Source organism: Aythya fuligula, chromosome Z (assembly GCF_009819795.1).
Source record: "Aythya fuligula isolate bAytFul2 chromosome Z, bAytFul2.pri, whole genome shotgun sequence".
Taxonomy (NCBI): Eukaryota; Metazoa; Chordata; class Aves; order Anseriformes; family Anatidae; genus Aythya; species Aythya fuligula.
In genome coordinates, this window is record NC_045593.1 from 39,984,849 (window position 1) to 40,007,836 (window position 22,988).

Below are 22,988 nucleotides of genomic sequence, written 5' to 3' on the forward strand. Positions count from 1 at the left end.
TTCTGTTGTACGCTATAGAGGTTGCAATGCTAACAGCTTGCCTACACTTGAAAGTCACTCTAAAATAAGAAAGATTGTAATTTAAAATACAGCATTTGTTTCTAAGTAACAATCAACCAAGGACATTTCTAGTCCCAAAATGAGTGTTACATGCCTAAGTGTTTTAATCTCTTTCAAAGATAAACTCCTCAGGCTGCAATTAAAGAAGAATGTGTGGTGAAACATACCGTTCTTGGATACAGATTCAAGAGTAAAGGGTAGGCAGATTTTTAAGTACTCAAAGAGCAACTGAAGCTAAAATGGTGCAAACATCAGGACTCTCTGTCAGTAGCTACAGAAGTGAAACCGCAGAGAATGGCAAAGTATGCTTGTGTGGTGTTGGCTGAAACTTCACTTTCTGCGTGCAGAGACTGAATCTACACCTCCACTTGCTCATTTTGGAACTGTAAGCAGTCTAACAGGGTGTCTGGGAAAATAAACATCTCTGTAAGGAGCACCGGGTGTGTCTGCACTGCTCAGACCACTTGCTGCTATACAACCCCAGTTCCCCTTCTTCTCTGTAGCGGTTGTGTGCTACAGTGTCCCTGAGATGGTAGCTCAGTCAGGTACTTTCCCAGGCAAAAGCCACATATGGATCAGTTAAAGGTGACCTTAAGGTAGCAGTGAATAGGCATATAAAATGGCTTCATCATCTTTGGCTTCATCGCACACGTATAAGAATAACAAACCAGAAAGAGTACCCTTTATCGGTTCAGCCAGCGGCATAAAGATCTAATTTATCCAGTATCATTTATGTATGTGCTTGAAACAGAGTTGCTTGTACCTAGGATAAATTATTTAATTAACATTTAATAAGCATATAAACTTTACATTAACACTATCTGTGTCTGGAGGAAAAGGACTAATGGATATGAGCATATGACAGAAGACCTATGAAATACCTCAGCAATGATAACAGCAGGAAAAAAAATCACCTCAGGTATGCTGTGAATAGAAAAGATGGAAAGCAGTGAAGAAATTTTATGAATTAATTAATTGGTTGAGTTAAGCTATAAAAACATCTGTGCCCATTAAGATGTAATGATGGGCATAAAATTAACTATAGTTTATCTAAATTTTCTTACATATATTCATTTTTCTATTCTATGATTTTTGCAAGAAATTATGCACAATGAAGGTAAATTGAAATGTGCATGTGTTGGAAAAAGCAAAACAAAACACTATTGATATTATAAATAAACACTATTATTCATTGTCATACACTTCATCAATGTTTAATTTACAAACCTGCAAAGCTTCTTAACTACTTCTATTGCCATCTTGCCATTTCCTCCATAAACGTAAACTCACATGAGCAAAGTATGTTATGAAGAACTGTCACCTTTGCCCCAGACTCTCTTTGTAGTACTTCCATGATGAGTGCTACAAGCAAAAAGGCACAAGTGTAGCTCTATTTTCTCCCATATTTGCTACTCTGCTGGGCTGTGCCAGCCCTCAGGGAAGAAGGAAAGATGCTCTGAGAGCAAGGAAGCCTTAGCAAAATATCTGTATAACTGCACTGTAGAGATATATCTTTCTTCTTACGTCTGTTGGTATACACAGGAAAACCATGTGTAGTATCACAGGAAAATTCACCTGCCTACACCTGATGTTAGTCCCCAGCTAGGCTGCATCCCAAAGTTTGTAAAGGAATTTTTAACTGAGCAGGACAGAAAAACTTCCCTGGACTCTTAAGTACAGGTAATAATAACAAGAACAACTTCTCTTGAGATACGTAAGAAAGACTGCTGCATTTCTTGTGCTGAGTGACTCATAAAAGTAGGCTACTGGCTGGGTTAAGAAATTTGTTGTCCACAGCATCTTTTTTACAAGTGCTTGCTCTCAGGTTGAAAATGTTGGATGCTATTGGTGTGACGTGAGAGATTTGGATGCTCCTCGGCTATTTTTCATTCTCTAGTATTCCCAGAGGTGTTAAAAAGTTTACTGTATCAGAGCTTTCTAAATGTAGCATTATTATTTTGTTAGATGACAGCAATCTACAAAGAGGCACTCTTAAAATGCTTTCTATGAACAACGATTTTAAGTATAAATGTCTTGGAATGCAGACAACAATTGAACTTGTCTTCTGTTTTCTGTGGTACCAAAGGTGATCCCTGGTAAGACACAAAGAACAAGATTTGAATACTGACAGTGCAGTGAGCATGCTATAAGGAAAAAGTGTTTTAATCTGAAACTGGCAGCTCTATCTTTTGGGTCTAGTAGAATAGAAATTCAGACTCTAATGGGATTGCTACACCCCTTTGTCTTTGAATGGACATCTGCTTGTGCAAGAGCTGAGCTGAGCACTTTCTTTTCCAACAAGTTTGAACAAGAACTTCAAACTCCAACTTTTTCACTGAAGTGATTAAAAACAAAAACAAAAACAAAAACAAAAACATTTCCCTTGTCTTTCACTATACTTTTTAACCAGACTTTGTCAACAGCTCCTGAAATAAGATGCTTAAAATTTTTTTCTTTTGCTTCCTAGCCTTTTACCACTAACATTTACTGAAAATTGATGTTGGCTGCTGCCAAGACAAAAAAAAATCTTTCTTGGCTTTTTTCAAATTTACACTTAAGAGCCTCAAAGTGGCTGCAGTATACCTTGTAGGTAAGACATCTACATTAAAGTTAAAATGAATTGAAATTAAAGCCAAGTAGGGTTTACATGATCTATCCAAGTCACCCAGGAACTTTGTGGTGGAAATGAAGCTCCCATGTCATAGTACTGTCCTGTCTGTCAGTGCTTCCTAACTGTCACCAAGAGAAGTCAGCATTCTTTCACTTGCTTTCTACAAATACAAATGATTAGAGCACAACAAGAAATATGGAAAATAGGCCTGTGAAAGAAGGTTGGTGTGTATTAAGCACTGCAGCACATAAAAGCTCTTGTCCCTAAGGTACTGTTTGCATAAGAAGGCAATGGCAGAGCTCCATCTCAAAGACAGGAATCTCTGTGGAAGCTGATACATCGGGCTCACTATTTTTAGTTTATTAAAGCTATCTGTTGTGTTTCTTTATTGTCTTCAACTCTCTAGCCTCCTCAGAGATTTGTTACTGTACTCACTGAAAAGAATGCCATGCTATGATTTCTCCACCTTCTTTGTTCCTAGCACACAGATGGAACATTTGGTTTGTGACAGATACCTATTGCAAAACATTTGTGAAGGGTGAAGGCAATGTTGAGTTTGGTGTCCTTACCAAGAAATTCTTTACTGATCTTCAAGGGTAAAGGAAAGTCATCAGCATGGCTTGGGGGGAGGGGAAGGAGGGGGAAAGAGGGGGAGAAGGAAAGAGGAAGCAAAGGGGAGGGGAAGGGGGGAAAGAGGTGGGAGGGAAAGGCATGGTTTTGGGAGAATTGGGAGTACTTCTTTCTGATTTGTGAACCCCCAAATCTTAATCATTGAATATTAATTCATTTCAAACACAGAAAATTTGTCATGTTGCATACATTTGAAGGGGCATGCTGTTTACAGTCAAGAATATTTTTTTCTACCTCCTTAATTTTTGCCTCCTTAGTGGAGGAAAAAGAGCCTTAGAAGAGTAGTTTTAGAAAACAATGTACCTCATCATGTTTGATTTCATTATCAACAGCATGTTTTTCCTCCTTTCATAAAACAAATACATTCAGAGAGCCCAAGTGAAAAGGCACTTAAATATGTGCAACTTAAACTAGTTGGCCAGTCATAACCAGAAATTCATCTGCATTGCAACAGGCTTTGTCAGAAGGGAATGATTCCTGGTGTTCTACTGTTTCTGTTACATGGATGTCTCAAGATTTGAAGTTTCGTAGTTTTGAGAGGTACAGTGGGGTGGAATGGGTGAGAGATCTCCTCTGGTACACATTCGACCTTGCATCATGTTCTGGGCTGGTCTTGCCTGGGCAAAAGACTCTGAGGTCAAATAACAACATTCAAAGAGTTCTTGAGAGGGTGCATTGAGGTGGAGCTGGCTGGTATGTGTGTGTTGAAAGACGCATAAAGGTACTGCACTTCCACTTCAATGCACATGGGCTCCTTCTGCATGGACTCCAGTACCCTTGGGTTTGGAGAATATTGATCTGTGGACACAGGCAAGACTTCTTCTGGAGAGCAAGACTGGGTTGTAAAAGTCAATCCTTACTCTCTTCTATTGGGGTAATTTCAATATTTTTAGGATCCTCTGTTTGCATTGGGAGATCTGACAGTATTAACAGACTCACTAATTTTACCTGTTCTCCCCAGAGTTTTTTGTCCTTAAGCAGACTTTAAAAATTGAACCAGAGTTATTGTTTCATGTCAGCCAGTTTGATCAACAACGTAACCATAATAAGAATAAATTATAATAGTGTACACAATACCTGTATTGGGGGGGGGGAGTAATATAGTACATAAAAATTACGGGTCAGTGAAATCTAGCCAAGTAAACTAAATTCATGTTTTCTAGCCTGAGGTATGAGAGATTTAAAACTCTCCTGAGCAGTGGTTGTTTTCCTTCATAATTAGAGTAAAGATTGATTATTACTGGCAAAATAAAATATTGGCAATGTTTTCTAAGCTTTATAGCATGTTGTAATACTTGCTTCATGTAATCTTCCCCTCTCCCCCCTCCCCCACAGAAAAAGGGGGAAGGGGAAGGGGAGGGAGGGAAGACTATTTCTCCTTTAGTTAGCATTTGACTAGCAGTGTAATGAAGCTAGCATTAATATCTTCATTAGCTTAGAAAGCCAGTTACCACCCAAACAGAGGTGTGCTTTATTGTGTTTGAAGTGCCTCAGCATTACAACCTCATGTGTTTGCATGTCTTTAAAAAGAAATATTCTGCACATCAATTTAGTTATTAAGCTAACCTGAATTCTGAAGGTTTCTTGGTTTATTTTATTTATTTATTTATTTATTTATTTTTACATGCTAGCACTCGTACTCTCATAGTACAGCTTCTAAATGCTGTTACTCGCCAGTAGTACACCAATACTGTGCCAGATCAATGAAACTATGCTTCCTAGATCCATTATATATAGTAAATCAAGAATGAATTAATTTTTTTCCCTTCTCAATCTTTGCCGTCTGATAGCTGGCCCCTCCCCTCATGCCGGTTTCCCTCTTCTGGCAATGCTTTGGGGAAGAAAGTGCAAGCACCTCTCCGCTCGCTTTATTTAAATCCTCTCCTTTCTGCTCCGCTTTTCGCCCAGGGAAGCCAGCGGAGGAGCGAGGCGGATGGCTGAGCTTGCCCGGGAGAGCCTAACCCGGCTGCTCTCTGAGGAGGGCAGGAGGGAGAGAGCGGGAGCGGCAGCAGCAGCAGCAGCTCGCACTGCAGCCTCTTTTTTTATGCGGGCTGCCCCTTTCCGCTTAGCCAGCGCAGCCTGCCCTGAGCGGCGGGCCGATCGCCTCCATCCCTCCGCATTTGGTATGCATGAGCACTGCTGTTCCCACGCAGGAGCCCGCTGCTCTCTTAAGGAGGCTCGGCGGAGCGGCTCGCCCAGCCCAGCCCAGCCCTCTGCCCGCGCCCGGCGCGCCCTGCCCGGGGGATGCCCCCAAGCCGGGCGGCGGGCGGGCGCTGCCAGCTCTGCGGCTCATCTCCTGGCGGGGTCCGTGGGGGGTCATGAATCAGACCGACGCTCCCCGGCCGCTCAACTGGACCATCCGGAAGCTGTGCCATGCCGCCTTCCTCCCGTCCGTCAGGCTTCTTAAGGTACGGTGAGACCCCGCTTTGAAAATCGGTGCCCACCGCCCAGCATCTGTTCGCAGGACTGCCGTCGCCGCTGCTGGAAAGTTAATGCAGAAATAGTCCCAACTTTCCTATTAATTACTTCCCCTGCTACCTTTACAACCCCTTGCGACTACCTGAAGATCCTGAAATTGTGTTTCTGTACTCCAGCATAGCATGTTTGTCCCTTGAAAAAGGTTTGGGAGAGGGATAAAAAGGGAGTAAGTAGTGATGGATGTCATCCATGTTTTCATTTCCCTTGTCTTTAAAAGATCAAGCCATGAACTTCTAGGGAAGGGGAAGGAGTCCCTTTCTAAGGTGTGTTCCTTTGTGAACAGTCTTCTGCCATGCGTTCTTTGAGGTTATTTGCTCCCCAAGAAATAGCCAGTGCCACTCAGACCAACTTGTAAATGGAACTGTATGTGAGTGGACAAAGATTCCCCTGGTGTGTAGAAAGCTGTATTTAGGAGTAGGGTCAGCCAAAGACTGACAGTATAGACAGCGTTCAGTGAAACTTTCCGACAGTGATTTTGTTTGTTTAAGCCAAGTGGCACAGTTTTGAAGGTGCTTTCCTAAAAGGTTATTGTTTGAGAATATTTGGAGGGTTATAGACAACGTAAGGACCCTAATTGTGGCACATGAAGTATCACTACTACTCCACATCCCACTGAATCATTTAATCTAGAGGAATTTGTAATGGAATACAAAATATGAATCAACTTTTTGAGGAAAATAAAGGTAACATTAAGCTGATGTGTCTTCTTTGTTCTTGGAACTTCTTAATAATTGAGTTATACAGTGAAAATGTGAACAATAGATTTAGGTTCCTTTGGGCTTCTGTACTTATAATATAGATATATTTTGAAATGCTTGATTCATGCCACCATTAATAATTTCTTTCATCCTGATAGTTTGGCTTTGGAATTAATGCAGCCAGGTAAAACATGGCTACTCTCATAGTGTATTGGAATGTAATGTTTGATGTAACCGCTTTTGTGTGGATAGATTTGAAATTAGGTCACTCCTTACTAATGCAATATATTTGCATAGTAGTGCTGTATATGATAGTGCAAGTAGTATTGAATGTAAGGTTATGTAGTGCACAAGAGAACCATGCTGTGTCTTATAACAAGGATTTATCACATCATGAGAGGAATGGGCTATCACAGAGAAAATATTGCTGTTTCCAAGAAAGGTGTATGGCTTCTTGGAGGTACTTTGTGAGCAGCTCCGAAGAATAAATAGCAAAACTTAGATTGCTGGAAAATCAAAATACAGCTGAAGTGTAACACAGAACAAATCATAAAGCAGTATGATTCCCTTTAAAATGTTTCCCTCCAGCTTACCACCCCCACCTCCCCACCCCGCCCTGCACCAGAAGCACACATTAAAATAACGATACTTGACAAGTCAAGTAAGTCATTTAGGAAAACATTTAATTTCATTTATTTATTTATTTATTTTTCCTGGGGAATGAGAACTTATATATGGGGAATTTTATTAACATTCTCAATATCATTAAGTCTGCAACATTTATTTTTTGGCAGATAAATGTTGCCCCCTGTGTATGGTTTCTCTTCTTTGCACATGTTTTAAGGGTGAACGTCATGATTAATTATTAATAGAACTGTCTGAAAATGATTTTCTGAAGCTACTGCTATAACCTTTTAGGGGCAGTCAGAGAGCGGACTCTGCAAAGTGAAAAAGAGTGGGGCAAATAAACAGAGATAGGCAGTGTCTGCATGGAGGGGTATGTGGGGTGTTGGAGACCACAGCAATAGAGGCTCTGGCATGTTCCTGAGCTGATGAGCAGAGCTGATTAATTAGAGAGGGAAATGTACATATCAGCATCTCAATCAGCTTAAAATGGTGATTCCGATATATACTTTTCACCTTTGTCTTTTATTATAGAGTGTGTTCAAAGCAAGTGATTCGTGTAAGAACAGGGCCCCATTGTCCCAGTTCCCAAAAAGATATGATAGCCAATCTGGGTGAATTCTCCTGTTAGAAAGAGCTAGTAAGTAAAGAGAGTGATAACAGCATTAGTAAATTACCAATTAAGAAGTATAAATATTTTGCTGTTTTTCCTCCAGGAATTTGATTTTTTTTTTTTTAAATGTATAAATTCATCAGAAGGTGTCTGTATTCTTCTCTCTTTTGTGTCTTTCTCCAAAAATAAAAAATACATATACATTTTTATTTTTATTTTATCCCTAAATGAACGTGCTTCTTTAAATGTACAATCACTGGAATCAAAAATGCAATGTAGTCCATTTTTAATTGCTTACTTTCCAAATGGATTAAATGGTCTTAAGGGGTAATGTTGTATTGTGTCTCAGTAGATGTTCAGTAGATGCTTTTTAATACAGTCTTTCTCTGCTTAGGGTTCCCTCAGTTATAGAATAACTCTGTAGAAACTGATATGTAATAGCACATTTTTTTAATTTTTTTTTTTATTTTTTTTTTATGGTTGCCACATTCTATTTACATCATGTAAAGTAAACTGGAGTAGAAGAATATGAAATATCATTGTATCTTTGTCTTTCCTATGCTTTAGTTTAGTCTTTTATTTATCAGAACAAAATAGTTAAATTGCATAATCGAATTTAAGAATATGGATTTGTCTGAATTTGTAAGAATGAGAGATAGCAGAATTTTACCTATTTTACACATGAAAAAAAATCACTGTGGCATGCTCTGGACCTTGATAGTAAACAACAAGAACTTTTCAATTAATTTCATGTCTTCTGAAAGAAAAGTTTGAAGTGGATACAGTTTTAAGTGTAAAATCTGTAGTTTGAAATCGATGGATTTAGACAAACACTGGTGTCTTGGACTTATGTGGATGCTCTCACTTCATATTGCTCACTACCAGTCTATGGGATTGCCTTAAAAGAGCAATTTAAAATAACTAATAAAATGTGCTATTCAACAGGCAGGCTACCATTCTATTCCATCTTGTGGAACTGATGTGCAGTGCTCAGTTGTACAAACTGACAGTTGATGTGTGTTTGGCCTCAGTGTCCTGATTTGATTTAGATAAACTATTGCAGATGCTGACAGGCTCAGCAGCTGTCCAAGTCTACTGCCTATGCTTTTCTTTAAGGCATGTGTTTCTGTTCTAACCCACTTCACTAATACCCTCATGTTTAGGAATGGTTTTATAATCCTATTCTCTCTCTCTCTCTCTCTCTCTCTCTCTCTCTCTCATTTTTTAATTTAATTTCAATATTTCATTTTTAAAATTTCTAACAGGCATGCAGAATACTAGAAGTTATTACATATGAAATAAGATTTGATGTAAGACTGAAACAAATTACTGGAGAACATTTTTACAACTTTTGTCATCAGCTCATCCTTCACTTGTCCCATTTTCTCTCCTAATAAATATTTCCTGTAGCACATTCCATGCTGGTACATTTTGCGGTTGTCTCAGGATGCTTAAAGGCAAGCTAACTCACCGTCTAATGCCTTCCCATCTGAAATAAGAGGATTAAAAAGTGCCTGGAGCTCATGTGCAGAGAGGCTGATTTTGTGGTAGAGAGAGGGACCATAATTCCTTCAATATGGTCAGGTTAGTTTCTGGAGGGTCTTTCCAACAGTGACTGTGCAGCTTCCATTCTTCTATTTGAGTTCTGAATCTTGTTTCTTTGTGTGTTTGGCTAAGGTCTTGTTAACTTGATTCTTCTTATTATTTATTTTTTCTTAGTGAAGAATTAATACCAGTGGGAGCAGCCCCCACCCCACTTTGTGCCATTGTGTGAAGCAAGAGCAATCACGTTTGCCAAAAGCTCTGGTAGTCACTTTTCTGTTTGTTTTATGGTGAATGGGAGTTTTTGAGTCATAATACTTAGAATATGCCAGAAGAGATGGTCTACACAAGAAATGAAGCCTAGTTGAAATAGAAGTATTCAAACATTTCAGAGCAAGCTTATGATTTAACTTTAAAAGTTGACAAATTACATCATATTGAAGATTTCACTCAGAGGACTCTGTGCCATGGGAGAGGATACAGATGTTACACTTCTGCTTGGGATGGATTCACTTATGATACATGCCATTGAAAGTAATGCATTAACACAAACAAACAAAAAACCTAAACTGAGAGTAAACAGAGGACCAGAAAATAAAACGAGTGTAATGTTGAATGAACTTAACACCACAGATTTAGAGATGTGCCTGTCTAGAAGAATTGTACTAAACATTTGGATGGCAGCAAATTACTCAGCTATTATTCTACCTCTCTTTATTAAGACTACTTTTTTTCTTTTTATATATAATCAATTTTAATTGCATGTTAGTAAGTAGACTTGGAAGACTTTGGAAGGGTCAGAGGAAAGGAAACAAAATTAATCAGAAGAAATGCTGGAGAAAATGTTTTGGTTAACATTTGCCAGCATATGGCTCAGTAAAAATGCTTGCTCGGCTCTATCCAATAAATACACAGAACACTTTCTCTACCTGGGAAGCAGCCTAATCTAGCTCCAGGAACTGCTAGAAACTTGAAGAGATCAGGCACCAAATTTCTTAAAAAAATGAGAAACTGGATCTTATTTTTGTCAACTATTTTTTATTTGATTGCCCTAGCAAGAACTCATAAGTTAACCCAGGAGAAAAGTAAAAAGCTGAAAAATACTTCACTGGGAAGAACACACACAGTGTTCTTTTTAAGTGTAATAATATATGGATGTGAAATTCTTGCTGGGCTGAAAATGGGGGAATAGAAGCATGTCCAGTATTTCTCCTCCTATGGCAAGTTTCTCTGTATCCATAAAGCAGATATTTAAAAAAATAAAGACTAGGAACACAGGTGAAATACCACCAATAGTACTTGGTGATACACTGCACAGATCAACAATTTAAATCAATTAAAATGTCGTTGCTATTTGATTATCAAATATAATTTAATTTCAGGATACTTTTGAAAAATCTAGTTGCATAAATTGAATGAACTATTTGCTTCCCCTGCATGTTGAAAAAATAAAATGTATTCTGTGTAAAATAGTAAATATTTTCGTTTCTGAACCCTATACTTGAAAAAAATGTGACAATAAAAGAGGAGAGTTATATTTTGAGGGACAGATTTTTCCCCCTTGAAGGTTTGAAAAAATGTTATTGGCAGAACAGTCCATTGTCAAGAACAGTCAAGACATTTTTGATAAATAGGTTCTAAAATTAAAGTGGATTTGTGTGCTATATTCACAAAATGTTAGTACTAGATTGTGCTATGCACTTAAGAAATGCTGGCTTTTCTCTTAGCCAGTCCTCTGATGTCTAGTTGGCAGTAGGTGTTTCTGATTTTTTCACTGCTTAAAAATTGATTCTGGTTATCATTTCAGTTAATTTACCATATACACCTTTCAAACATCAACAAAATGAGAGGGCAAGCTTACAAAGTCTGAACTGAAAAAGTGAGGTACTTGGAACAAAACCTAATGCATATCATAAGTGAGCTAGCACATTAAGTGTTTCTGAAAGTAATATGCACCATACTGACAGTAAAATGAGGGTAGTAATTTACCTGTGCCTTGCACTCAGCTGCTTACTGACTTGAATTGTAATAACTAATGAGCCACTACCTATGATTCTTTCAGGTAGATTTGATGCATTTTGGGAGGTAATGACAGTTCCACTCTTAGGCTGCTTAAAACATAAGCATGTAGAAATATCATTCATTGTAACAATTTTCTTGTAAATTAACAAATACAAATACTGGATATACCTCTTTTTATGATGAGATGCAGTACATGATATGAAAGATGGATGTTTTGAGAATGCATTATTTTCTGAATGATTATTTTCTGTTCAGAAAATAATGATTTGTGAACCAACTTCTCTTTTCTTGACAGAGAGATCATAGTTACACCTATTTCAGTTGTAATAGATGTTACATTTATGTCGCTAATTTACAGATTTTCTGGGGTGCATTATTTGTCCTAGAAACCCCAAACCCATGTAACCAGCAAAGAGAAAAATTCTGCTTTTTCTTAGCTATTATGCTTCTGTGCCATCAGTTTCATCAGTTAAGGATGGCAAAAGAGAGTCCTGAACTTAGATATTGCCCTGCCTTTGCAATCTTCTACTTTGTTATCAGGAAATTCATTTAGTACTTCAAATCAAAGCAGTAATTGCAGTGTGGTTTCAGGCCACCTTTGAAGAGGTATGCTTGCATTACTGCTGCTCTGCTGTTAGCTGTGACTATGGTACTTCACTTTTTTCCAAACAAGTAATATCAATATAGTGAAGTCATTTTTCCGCTGGGACTGAAGAAGTGACAATATGCCTTTTGGGGGTTCTGCACAGCTGCTTATTTCTCAAAGTCATGCTTCTCAACAAACGTGAAATGAGCCAAATTTTTTCCCTTGATGGCTGGGTATGTTCGTGTGTAAAGAGTTAATGACAGATAATATTTCTCCTAAAAAAGAAGGAAATGTTGAATTTGGTAATGCTTTCTTTTATAAACAAAAGTAGTAGTTGTGTATTTTATTTATTTATTTATTTATTTTGGTATAAAGTACTTTTTTTTTTTTTTTTTTTTTTTTTTTTTGTATTTTACTCTCTTTACATGACCTAAGATGAAACAAAGCTAATCTGTTCCATGAATGTGATTCAGGTTGGTAACCACTGCCTTTTAAGTGATGTAACAGCAAAATAATTTCACACCAAATAAATAGTATCCCAATTTGGGGAAAATAAATAAATAAAAGATCAAAGCAAAAAGAAAGTCTTGGTAATATAAGACTGTCCTCATGTACAAGAGTTAGACAAAGTGATTTAGTTTTGAAGGAAGCTGCAGTCTTTTAATCACACAGAATCACAGAATTTCTAAGTTGGAAGAGACCTCAAGATCATCGAGTCCAGCCTCTGACCTAATACTAACAGTCCCCACTAAACCATATCCCTAAGCTCTACGTCTAAACGTCTTTTAAAGACTTCCAGGGATGGTGACTCCACCACTTTCCTGGGCATCCTGTTCCAATGTCTAACAACCCTTTCGGTAAAGATATTGTAGAGGAAAGAGTGAAAGAGTGGTTTAAATTTCCAGGTTGGAAATGGCAGTTTGAATGCAAAGTTTGCTCTTCTAAACCAGGTACTCACTGCGTGAGTCCTTTTCAAAATGGTAGAAAAGGCAATATTAAATTTGTAATCTTGATGCAGCAACAAAGGTACAAAAATGCCTGGCTTTATTAAAGTAAGAGTCCTGCAACAGCTACAGGTTTTCATCCTCTTGCACATCAATATTTTTTTACAGTGTTTTCAGTAAATCCAGATCTTTATTTTAATCCTAGAAAATACAGTTGATTTTTGCCTTCTGCTATGCTGCATGGCCAATGGGCTAGAGTGAAGAAGGTGGGGCATCAGAGAAGCAAACAAAGAACATTCACGTTTCCTGCTTGTCAAATTACTTGACTCAAAAATGATATCTGCTTCCTCCAGGGCTAAATCTTTTCAAATTTGAATACTTACAGAAGGTGGTAAATGGCCACAACTCCTGTTGTCCTTTGCAAGAATTGAGAATGTATGCAACACTGCAAAAGACCTGGCTATCAGAAAGTAAATGTGAATTTCCTAATTTTTGGCTGCAGGAGAGGTGTCTTTATGGTCTTGCTTCCAGAGATTAAAAAATATTAAGTAGCATTTTTGATGTTTTAACAGGACAGGAGGAACAATTCTGGTTCTGAACAGACGTTATTGTTTTAAAAATATCTGTAAAATGCGAAGTACAGAAGTAATGTATGCCAGAGGCTGCAAATACTACCATGTTAGTGGAATACTCTATTAACAATGTAAGATTTTAATGTTGTTCTGCAATACTGCTCTGTATGTTAAAGGGGTGTCATGTGAGTAATTCAGGCCACAGGACCACATAGGGAAGCTGAGTGGTTTTATTCCACCTGAATTGCTAACAAGACTATGCTACAGTGTGTAAAAGGAAATGCCCTTGGGTATCACTGGAAATTTGTGTCAAAGATGATAATAAAGCATAGAATAAAATCGATTCATCAAAAATATCTTTCATCCCCAAATAATATAATGACATGAAGCAGTCTGACAAAGTGCTTTTAGCAGTGTCAAGGAATTTAATGATGACAATATCAAGAATATTGTACTTTAATTAAAAAAAAAAAAAAAATCAAGCTGACTTTACATTAATGAGGACGTGATAGAGTGAAAACATTGTCTTTCAGTTACCACTTGTTCTTCAGCTATTGTTTTTAGATACACAGGGCAATAGTAGTAACTTACAGATCCGACAAAATTAAGAATTTATGGAGGATGCACCACATTATTTTGTTACAGAATGATGTCATTTTTGGAACCTCATCTGTGTTTTACTAAATCATCACAGCATGTTGCCACTGGTGTGTTGTAATGCAATATCACACTTCAGCTTCCCCATACAATATCTTGAAGTGAATCTTTGCATACAGCTGGAAAAAGAGACCAAATCTACAACTGTGTGAATTCAGAGATATTCTGAGAACTTTTCAGACTGACTTTTCCATTACTCTATATAGAAGTTTCTAAGTTTTCTAAATCAGAGAAGACATCTTACGAATATGCTCTTGTTCAACTTTGGGTCCTTTATTTCAAGCTACATAATTGTGTCTTAGAAATGAGGCTATATTTGATTAACAGTGGTTGGTGGGTTGTTGTTGTTGTTGTTTTCTCCCTCTCCCCCTTTCCCCTTTCTTCTTTTTCCCTTTACCCCTTTTCCCCTTTCCTTTCCCTTTTCCCTTCCCTATTTCCATGTCCATTTCCATTTTCTCTTTTTTTTTTTTCTAATCTTGCATTCTGTGTTATCACATAAAAACCATGAAGATTTTTTACAACCGAGGCAGAATATTGCTGTTTTTTTGTTTGTTTGTTCTTTAATTTTTATTTATTTTTATTTACATCTGTGCCCAGCTCCCTCCTAGCTCTTTTTCTGAACTGCCTCACTCCCAGCAGTTTTTCAACACTGAGCTGCTTAGCCTGTACTCATAAAAGCAGTAGTAGTGACAGGTTATGACAGCAATGATGAGGACAAATAATTTGCCACATATAGTCTGGTAACTGAGTCATCCATGGAAGACGTCAACTTTCTTTGCTTGTAAAACAGTCATCAAGCTTGTCCACCATAGAAGTGAGATGGGCACAGCAGCAGTTAAAAGTGTTCTTTTGCTTTAGGATGTGATGGTTGTAACTTTGAATATTTGATTGCTAAGTAATATTGCTTGGAATAAATTATTTTTAATATTCTATTCAAATCTAACTTTGTGTTTAAAATAATATGGTGCCAAGTTTTGAGGTGTCAGGCTTACATTCTTCTGGGAGAATAGGAAAAATTGCAATACATCATGAAAAGAGACATCAAAATATTTCTTGTTCTATCTTGTTACTGGCAGAACCACTTCAATGCTTTATACATTCTTTCTCACAGGTGTTTTTTTAAGTTCCTAAAGCCATTACCCTTATAATCTGATTAGAAAGATTAGAAATATTTTTTTCTGTGGTGTCTACCTGGGTCTTCCTTGCTGCATTTAAAGTCTGTGATTTATTTTATTTTATTTTATTTTATTTTATTTTATTTTATTTTATTTTATTTTATTTTATTTTATTTATTTTATTTTATTTTATTTATTTCCCTTTACAAACTCAGAGGACAGATGTAGCAGCCTTTTGTTTTTAAAATTTCTTATGTCCAGTTTGGAAATGTTTAATAGATCTATTCGTCACATCTTGTTGTCATCTTCCAGTATAGATTCTTAGATTATTTATTCCATCCTTTCTTCCATTGAAGTTAAACTGAAATTCCATTGTTGCTTTCTTTTTCTTCTTTTCCTTTTGTTTCCAGACATCTTACTAGAAATGCCAGCTGGAACATGAGGGACTCCTGCTCAACCTTCCATGCTGGTCTCAGATCTATAAATTGGAAATGAGTTAATGATGAAACAGAAGTTATCAAAACCAAAAGCATCATGGCCCTTTTACATTTGTGTTTCCTGAAGGGACTAGATAACATTTCTGTTAAATTACGTACAAAGCCTTTCAGATTTAACTGACTTTACATGAGCAAGAGGTGAATAACAATCAGTCTTCAGGGAGAATTTTGGGGTGTCACAATCCCTTTCTATTTGCACAATATTAATATTGCTTTTGTTTGTTTGTTTTCTTTACATAGTAATAATTACAGTGTTTCTAAATTGTCTCATTAACAAACAAATATTAAGACTTAGTTTGGGGGACAATCGGTAACCTAGTCCTTTTTAAGACACTGAACTTCAAGTATGCACGTTACCTCTATTACACAAAAATAAGGAAAAATGTGCATTTCTCTTGAATAAAAAGGCGATTTTGATGCCTCAACCTCAATTTTGGAACTGGGGGGAAGGTTTTCACAGATATCCTAGTGGGAAATTAAATGTGATCAGGTTATATTATCTTGATATATGTGATTATTTAAAAATAATTTAAAGACAAATATCTGAACTATTAAGCCCAAAGTATTCTATGCAGTTTCTTAGCAATGATAACTGTGAGAGCTTTAGTTTATTCGAGATGAGAATATTGAATTGTTCAGAGGATTGCTTCTGCTTATACACTGCTGACTGTTATTGCTAGCATCTAAGGATGATTTTTTTTTTCTTTTGGTAACTTTTTTTTTTTTTTTCTTAACTAGTGCAAATTACCAGTTTTATTTAATGTTCAAAAATTCACAGGCATTTCTGAAAAATCCCTTGATAAAATGGATGTCTGTAGAGTTAGAACAAATGAGAAGAAATGCTTATTCACCCAATATTGCAGTTTGCCAGGGAAATGACAACAATAGGAAGTCTTTAGGTAAGTACTGAAACTGAGCAAATTATGTGCATCAAATAATATGACAAATTTAGTGTCTCAGCATCATGAAATATTTTAGCTCAGATAGTCTCCATCAATTTATTTAGGACTCATCTAGAATACAGCTGAATTAATGGAGACACTTTCACAGGTATGACCCTTATTTGTCAGACAGCAGAGACTGAAGCTTGAAGCAGAAACACTGGAATAGTCCAGGATATGTATAATGTACATTAAGTTGTTTTCATTCAAAATTGGACACATGTTGCAAATAGTTGTGTGCATAACTAAGGTTGCAATTTTTTTTATATCATATCTTCAAGTCCATTCTCACTATAAAGTGAATGGGGAGGATGAAAAGCTACTTAAGATTATTAAATAAATAGAAGTAGCTGAAGAAAAAAAAATAAAAATCAAATACACTGATTAGCAGAATAGCATAGGAAAAAAAAAAAGCTTTTTCATTTCCTTTGAGGAATGTGGATATGCTCATTACTTATGGTAGTTCTAGCCCTTGTTTGCATTGATGTAATCGCAAAATAATATTGTGTTACAGCTGGTTAAAATGTAAACTGTTACAACATGGTGGAGTTATGCCCCTAGTCCTTTGGAACTGCAAAGTAAGTATTCCACTTCAAGCTTGTTTTGCTTTATTTGTTTGAATATATTTCAATATCCATGTGATCGTTTAATATGGCACTACTTCACACCTTGGTAACTAGATTCGTTGTGACAGTCATCCACATCCCAGTTCTATACTTAACACTTGATAGTACTAAGAAAGTCAATGGTGGAGTTACTGCCTGAAAGGCAGAGGTCATTTCATGTCAGGAAGAATTTCTTCAGAACTGTGGTTCAAGCTTGACTTACATGGCATTTGGACTCCATCCAGTTCTGGGATGTACTCTTTAACTTGGCTTTAGCAAAAGCAAAGTTACTACTGCAACAGCATCTGAACTAGGCTGGCATATGTCCACTCTCCCGTAGCTTTTCATACTCATGTAAAAACCCTATTAAATATACATGTATATGTATAGTCTAGAAAAAGGTCTTTTACAGATTAAAAATCCCAGTTTGGAAATAGCTGTTATGTATCACAGTGAGTACAACTAATATTAACATTATCAAAGTTGCTTTTTAATTATTTATTTTTCTGTGCTCAAAATTAATATCCCTTGACTATAGATTAACTTTTCAGAAACTGCTGTGGCAATGTTCTCTGAAAGTAATAGTCTCTATAAAAGCCCATTAGCTAAAGGTTGGAACCTAAAATTTCTAAAATGAAGGTCCTACAATTTCAAAACTTCTGCATTTAACTTTTAATGTATTTTTTCTTTCTGTATTTCCTGTTGTATATTTCCATGATGCAATAGGCTATGGCTCTAAATCTTCCTTAGGTACTCAAATTAGCTGTTTTTGAAACACTTTCTTCCTGCTATGGGTTTTCAAGCTCACTGGGAAGCCACAGACAGAGTAACATAACACACTTAGTTCAGTGCAAAAAAAGAAATATTCAGTGAGGAATGAGATACCCATAATTAATTCAGATAGTTGATATGCGATCTGAATACTTGGTGAATACATAAATGCTAAAACACATAATGCTTAAAGCAGCAATTATTATTATATCCCATTTGTTTGGATTACCTCCATATTAGTAGGTCTCTGCTGATTTTGGATTTTTTTCAAATTCCATTCATAGAAATTAGCTATTTAAACATAAAAAATTAAAGTAATTTTGCAAGAAATATTAAAAACATGAAATTTAAGTTCTGCTGTAAGTAAAATAAAGCAGATTAAAAATAGAAAATAAAAAAATTTAATTTTGGTTATGAACCAAAGTGGTTCTGGTTATGAACCACTTGCACAGGAAAAAAATATAAACACGGTTTAGAATGTCATGTCACTAATATCAGTTTGTTACAGAAAGTTTATCTATCAGGCTAATATTTTCACTAACTGTTGTCTTCTGTCTACCTTCATGATATCATTGTAGAGATAGCAGATTACTAGTTCCACATTTTAGCTAAAATTAGCTCGTTTAGCATTCTTGCCTTCCCATTTGATATTCTTCTGTCAATACTAGAAATAACGGTGTCAGCTGAAGGTCATTGTAAACAGCAATGTTGAATGGAACCTCAGCAGTGTGCTCTTGCAGCAAGGAGGGCCAGCTGCATCCTGTGCTGCATTAGGAATGTAACCGTTGGGGGTCAAGGGAAGTAATCTATTTGTGAGACCACATCTGCCACTGTGTCCAGCTATGGGCTCCCCAGAACAAAAGTGCATGGGCATGTTGGAGTGAGTGTTGCAGAGTCTGACTGGTGAGCTGTTGTACATGACATGGGAGAAAGCTGAATTTGTTCAACAATAAGGAGGGAAGATGGAGGAGAAATATTATTTCTAGCTTTCTATCCGTAAAAGCAGTTTATAGAGGAGATGCAGAAAGTCAGGAGAGTAGGTAATGCTCACAAGGGTAAAGGTGTCTAAGGATGTTTAAGCACTGGTACAGGTTTCCTAGAGAGTCAGTAGGCTCTCTATCCTTGGCAACACTCAAAGATCAGGAAAATGGGGCCTGAGCAACATAATGTAACTGGAGCTGACTTGTGAATTGTGCTTTGATACATTTGGTAAAATGAAGTAAAGAGGGTTAATCTTCAAAGTAAATGTCTTTGGCTTTGCAGGCATCTCTAATGTTTTAAATGTGGGCAGAGATGTATTTTTAAACACTTTCTTAAGTAATGCAGAACAACACTGCAACTGCTAGTCTGTTATCACAGGAATGTCTGAAATTCAGGAATCGTCAGATGAGTCTTTTGAAGTTACTCCCAGGGCTTGGTGGCAGTAGATAAATCAAGGGTGAAAGGTGACAAACTTTGTATTCTGTGAATGTGGAACAGAATAGTTCCTGGGTAGACATTATATTGCAATTATATTCTGAAGTTATTTTTGCTGCAGCAGCTTTTCAACTGAGTGTCATTAATTTGTTTGGATGGCTGATTGTGTAGTGGTTGTAAAAACTGACTTACAGTAACCGGCAATTTTCAGAAATTCAGACAGATATTTCAACATGCTAGCAGTTGAGCTATCAATTTTTATCACCTATTTGCTGTCATGCTCTTTGTTATCTATGACCTCATTATTTCAAATTGAAAATTTACTTGTTCATTCACAGTTATGCACAGTGAGTCTTTCAGTCATTTCTTTGGCAGAACTGCTTTTGATACATCATTATAGAGAGGGCTAGGCAATACTAGCAGACCTGGAGAAGAAAGCACCCTGAGGATCCTCCATGCAGGGCTTTGTCTTCAGACTCTGGCTATCCTTCCCAGAGAGTAGCACAAGGATCCTGATTGTCATAGTGTTAACTATGAGGTTGTGCTGCTGCAGCCATGCCAGCAAGGGTGATAGGAAAAAGTATATGGGACAGGGAAGGACAAAGTGTCTGGGATCTCTCATGTGTTATGGATCTCCCTTCAGTCATCCTCCTATCTGTTGCAGTCAGTCATCGTTTGATCTGGGGCATGGCACAGAGCACCTGCTGGGCAAATTCAGAGGTCACAAAACTCTCACATCTTCCAAGTTAGCCTTATTCATCTTAACTGAAATGGCCTCAGTCACTTCTGAGCTGCTGCAGGGTCACTGTTCCCCACCCAACTTTCACAGACAACATCATACTTCAGAGTGTGAACAGTGACCACAGACACAAGGTCACAGTCCTGAGAGGAGAGTTCCAGGGTTGTGCATAAAGATTTTGAGACAGGGATTACTGTGGGAACTGGCGATGTTACAAAAAACTACAGAGCTGTGACCTGCCTCTGTTACAGGTGATCTTGGTTAAAGGGAGTTAAATCCTGAGGAGCTGGGAAAAAGGCGAATTACAGAATCACAGAATCACAGAATTTTTAGGTTGGAAGAGACCTCAAGATCATCAAGTCCAACCTCTACCTAACGCTAACAGTCCCCACTAAACCATATCCCTAAGCTCTACGTCTAAACGCCTTTTAAAGACTTCCAGGGATGGTGACTCCACCACTTCCCTGGGAAGCCTGTTCCAGTGTCCAACAACCCTTTCGGTAAAGAAGTTCTTCCTAACATCTAACCTAAAACTCCCCTGGCTCAGCTTTAGCCCATTCCCCCTCGTACTGTCACCAGGCACGTGGGAGAACAGGCCAACCCCCACCTCGCTACAGCCTCCTTTAAGGTATCTGTAGAGAGCAATAAGGTCACCCCTGAGCCTCCTTTTCTCCAGGCTGAACAAGCCCAGCTCCCTCAGCTGCTCCTTTTGTGTAGAAAGATGTTTTCAGGCTGGCCAAGGCAATCAAAGCTCTGTGCTCAGGGGTGTAGACAATTTTGGGGATAATATTGTGATACAATAGATAGATATATATATGTATATGTATATATATGTGGAGGAGGAAAGAACAAAGTACTGTAAAGAGCTGCAGATAACTTTACAGATTCATTTGGTCTTATTTGAGCATATCTATATTTTCTTCATATAAATTAAAATAATCTAGTAAACTATTTGTTTCATTAGTTCCCTGATATCTTTCTCATTTATAATACTAGCAAACCTTAAGATAAAAAAAAAAAAAAAAAAAAAAAAAAAAAAAAAAAAAATAAGTCATTCCTGGGTCCTAATTTAAGTTGCTGCTTGCATAATTCAGATGTTCAAATATGACTTGTCTGATCAGTAGTCATTATTCCCATTGACAGTAAGATGTTAAGAAATACCTATTATCCTCTCAATATTTTACAAAACTGTTTGGATTTATAATCAGGAAAATTGGTGGGGTCCCAAGCAGTATCTTCTCAATTGTAATGCTTTCAACTTATACTAACCAGCAAATTTAAGACTAATTAATTGACTAAGAAATCTTCAAAGAGAACTTCAAGGAACAAAGAAGGTAACATTAGTGATTCAATAGTTGATTTTTCTAGATTCAAGCCTGACCTGAACCAGTACTTTAGTATAGTATTAGATTATTTGCATTGCTCTTTCTGACAGAATGTAGAAATTAAGGTTAAGCACATTCCTGTAATCACTAAGTGTCCACAGCTGTGTCTCAGGCAAATTTCACATCTTGACATTACCTGTATAACTTTGGAGTGGGTGTCAGTGTAGACTGGACAGTATTTCAGGCTTGTAAGAAAGATTACTTAATTTTCTGTGCATTACAGCATGATTCTAACACTTTCTCATCACATAAAACATGCTTGCAGAAATATTTTTTTCTTTGTTCAAATTTTTATTTATTCGTTTATATATTTTAAATTTTATTTCTTTGTTTTGGAACCTTCAAGGTGAAAGATGATAAATTCAAGTTACTGTCTTCAAGACCATGCAGAATGAAGATAAATTATTTGAGAGGTACAAATCTCTATCTGAGAAAATGAAGCATTTCTGATAAAGCTTTTAACAACAGAAAAATAACGTGAAAAGGATATATATATATATAAAGCCCTCATTCCATTAAAAAAAATCATCAGAATATAAGAGCAATAATAATAAATATCTGCATATTCTTGAACTTTACAGAAATCATAGAATGATACACGTAACTGAGCTGAGTAATTCAAGTACCACGTTTCCCATCATGATTATTTGTGCATTAACATACCAAAAAAAATTGTCAAAACATAATGTGGCTAAACTAAACTGTAATTTTTCCCTGCAAGCTATTACCTGATAAAAAAAAAAAAAAAAAAAAAAAAAAAAAAAAAAAGGAAGAGAAAGCCTTGTCATTACTTTTAAAAACTACTTTTATGTTAGGGTACAGTTAGGTTACCCCATTAAAAGTGCTAACTTCCTGATATGGAATACTTTTCTCTGTGTCCCACTTCCATGTCCCAACAGACTTAATTGAAATGCATATACAGAAAGCACGAAGACCTATCATACCAGAGAACATGCATTGTCATAAGTTGCAACCTTGGCTGTTCTTGGCTGTTGATGGTAACAGATAATCTTTTTCTTTTTCTTAATCCTCTGTTTTCCACTCAGGTATTACATAATTGCAGAATATATACTAGGGCTGTTTGGGCCCAGAATTTTGTCTCTGTTCTTTTGTAGATGCTGGGCTATCTCTACATATGGCTCAAATATTTTATTGTGTTGCTGGGATATGAATCTATTAAATAAATTTTATTGGAAACAAATTAAAATAAAGTCAGAGGACAGAGCAAATTTCAGGGCTAACACCAAATTTTTGCCTGTTGTTTGGTTGTTTTAATTAGATAATATAATTCAAAACAAGTGATATATCAATTGCTTTTCTTTGTGTGTAACACAAATAACACAAATTATAGTATTTATTCAACAATAATTATTGATTATTTTTATTTTTATTTTTATTTTTATTTTTATTTTCATTTTTATTTTATTTATTTATTTATTTATTTATTTATTTATTTTAAAGCAGGTAGTGAGAACATTATAA

At 36.6% G+C, this 22,988-nt stretch overlaps 1 protein-coding gene across 1 annotated transcript in view; it reads left to right on the top strand.

Moving 5' to 3' along the window:
• Positions 1 to 5,573: 5,573 nt before the first annotated feature.
• TRPM3 (transient receptor potential cation channel subfamily M member 3) overlaps positions 5,574 to 22,988 on the top strand; it is a 308,506-nt gene continuing 291,091 nt past the window's right edge. The window contains exon 1 of the mRNA XM_032205316.1: positions 5,574 to 5,709. Within this exon, the coding sequence (XP_032061207.1) occupies positions 5,620 to 5,709 (90 nt within the window). The 5' untranslated portion in view covers positions 5,574 to 5,619. The remainder of the gene's footprint in view (positions 5,710 to 22,988) is intronic.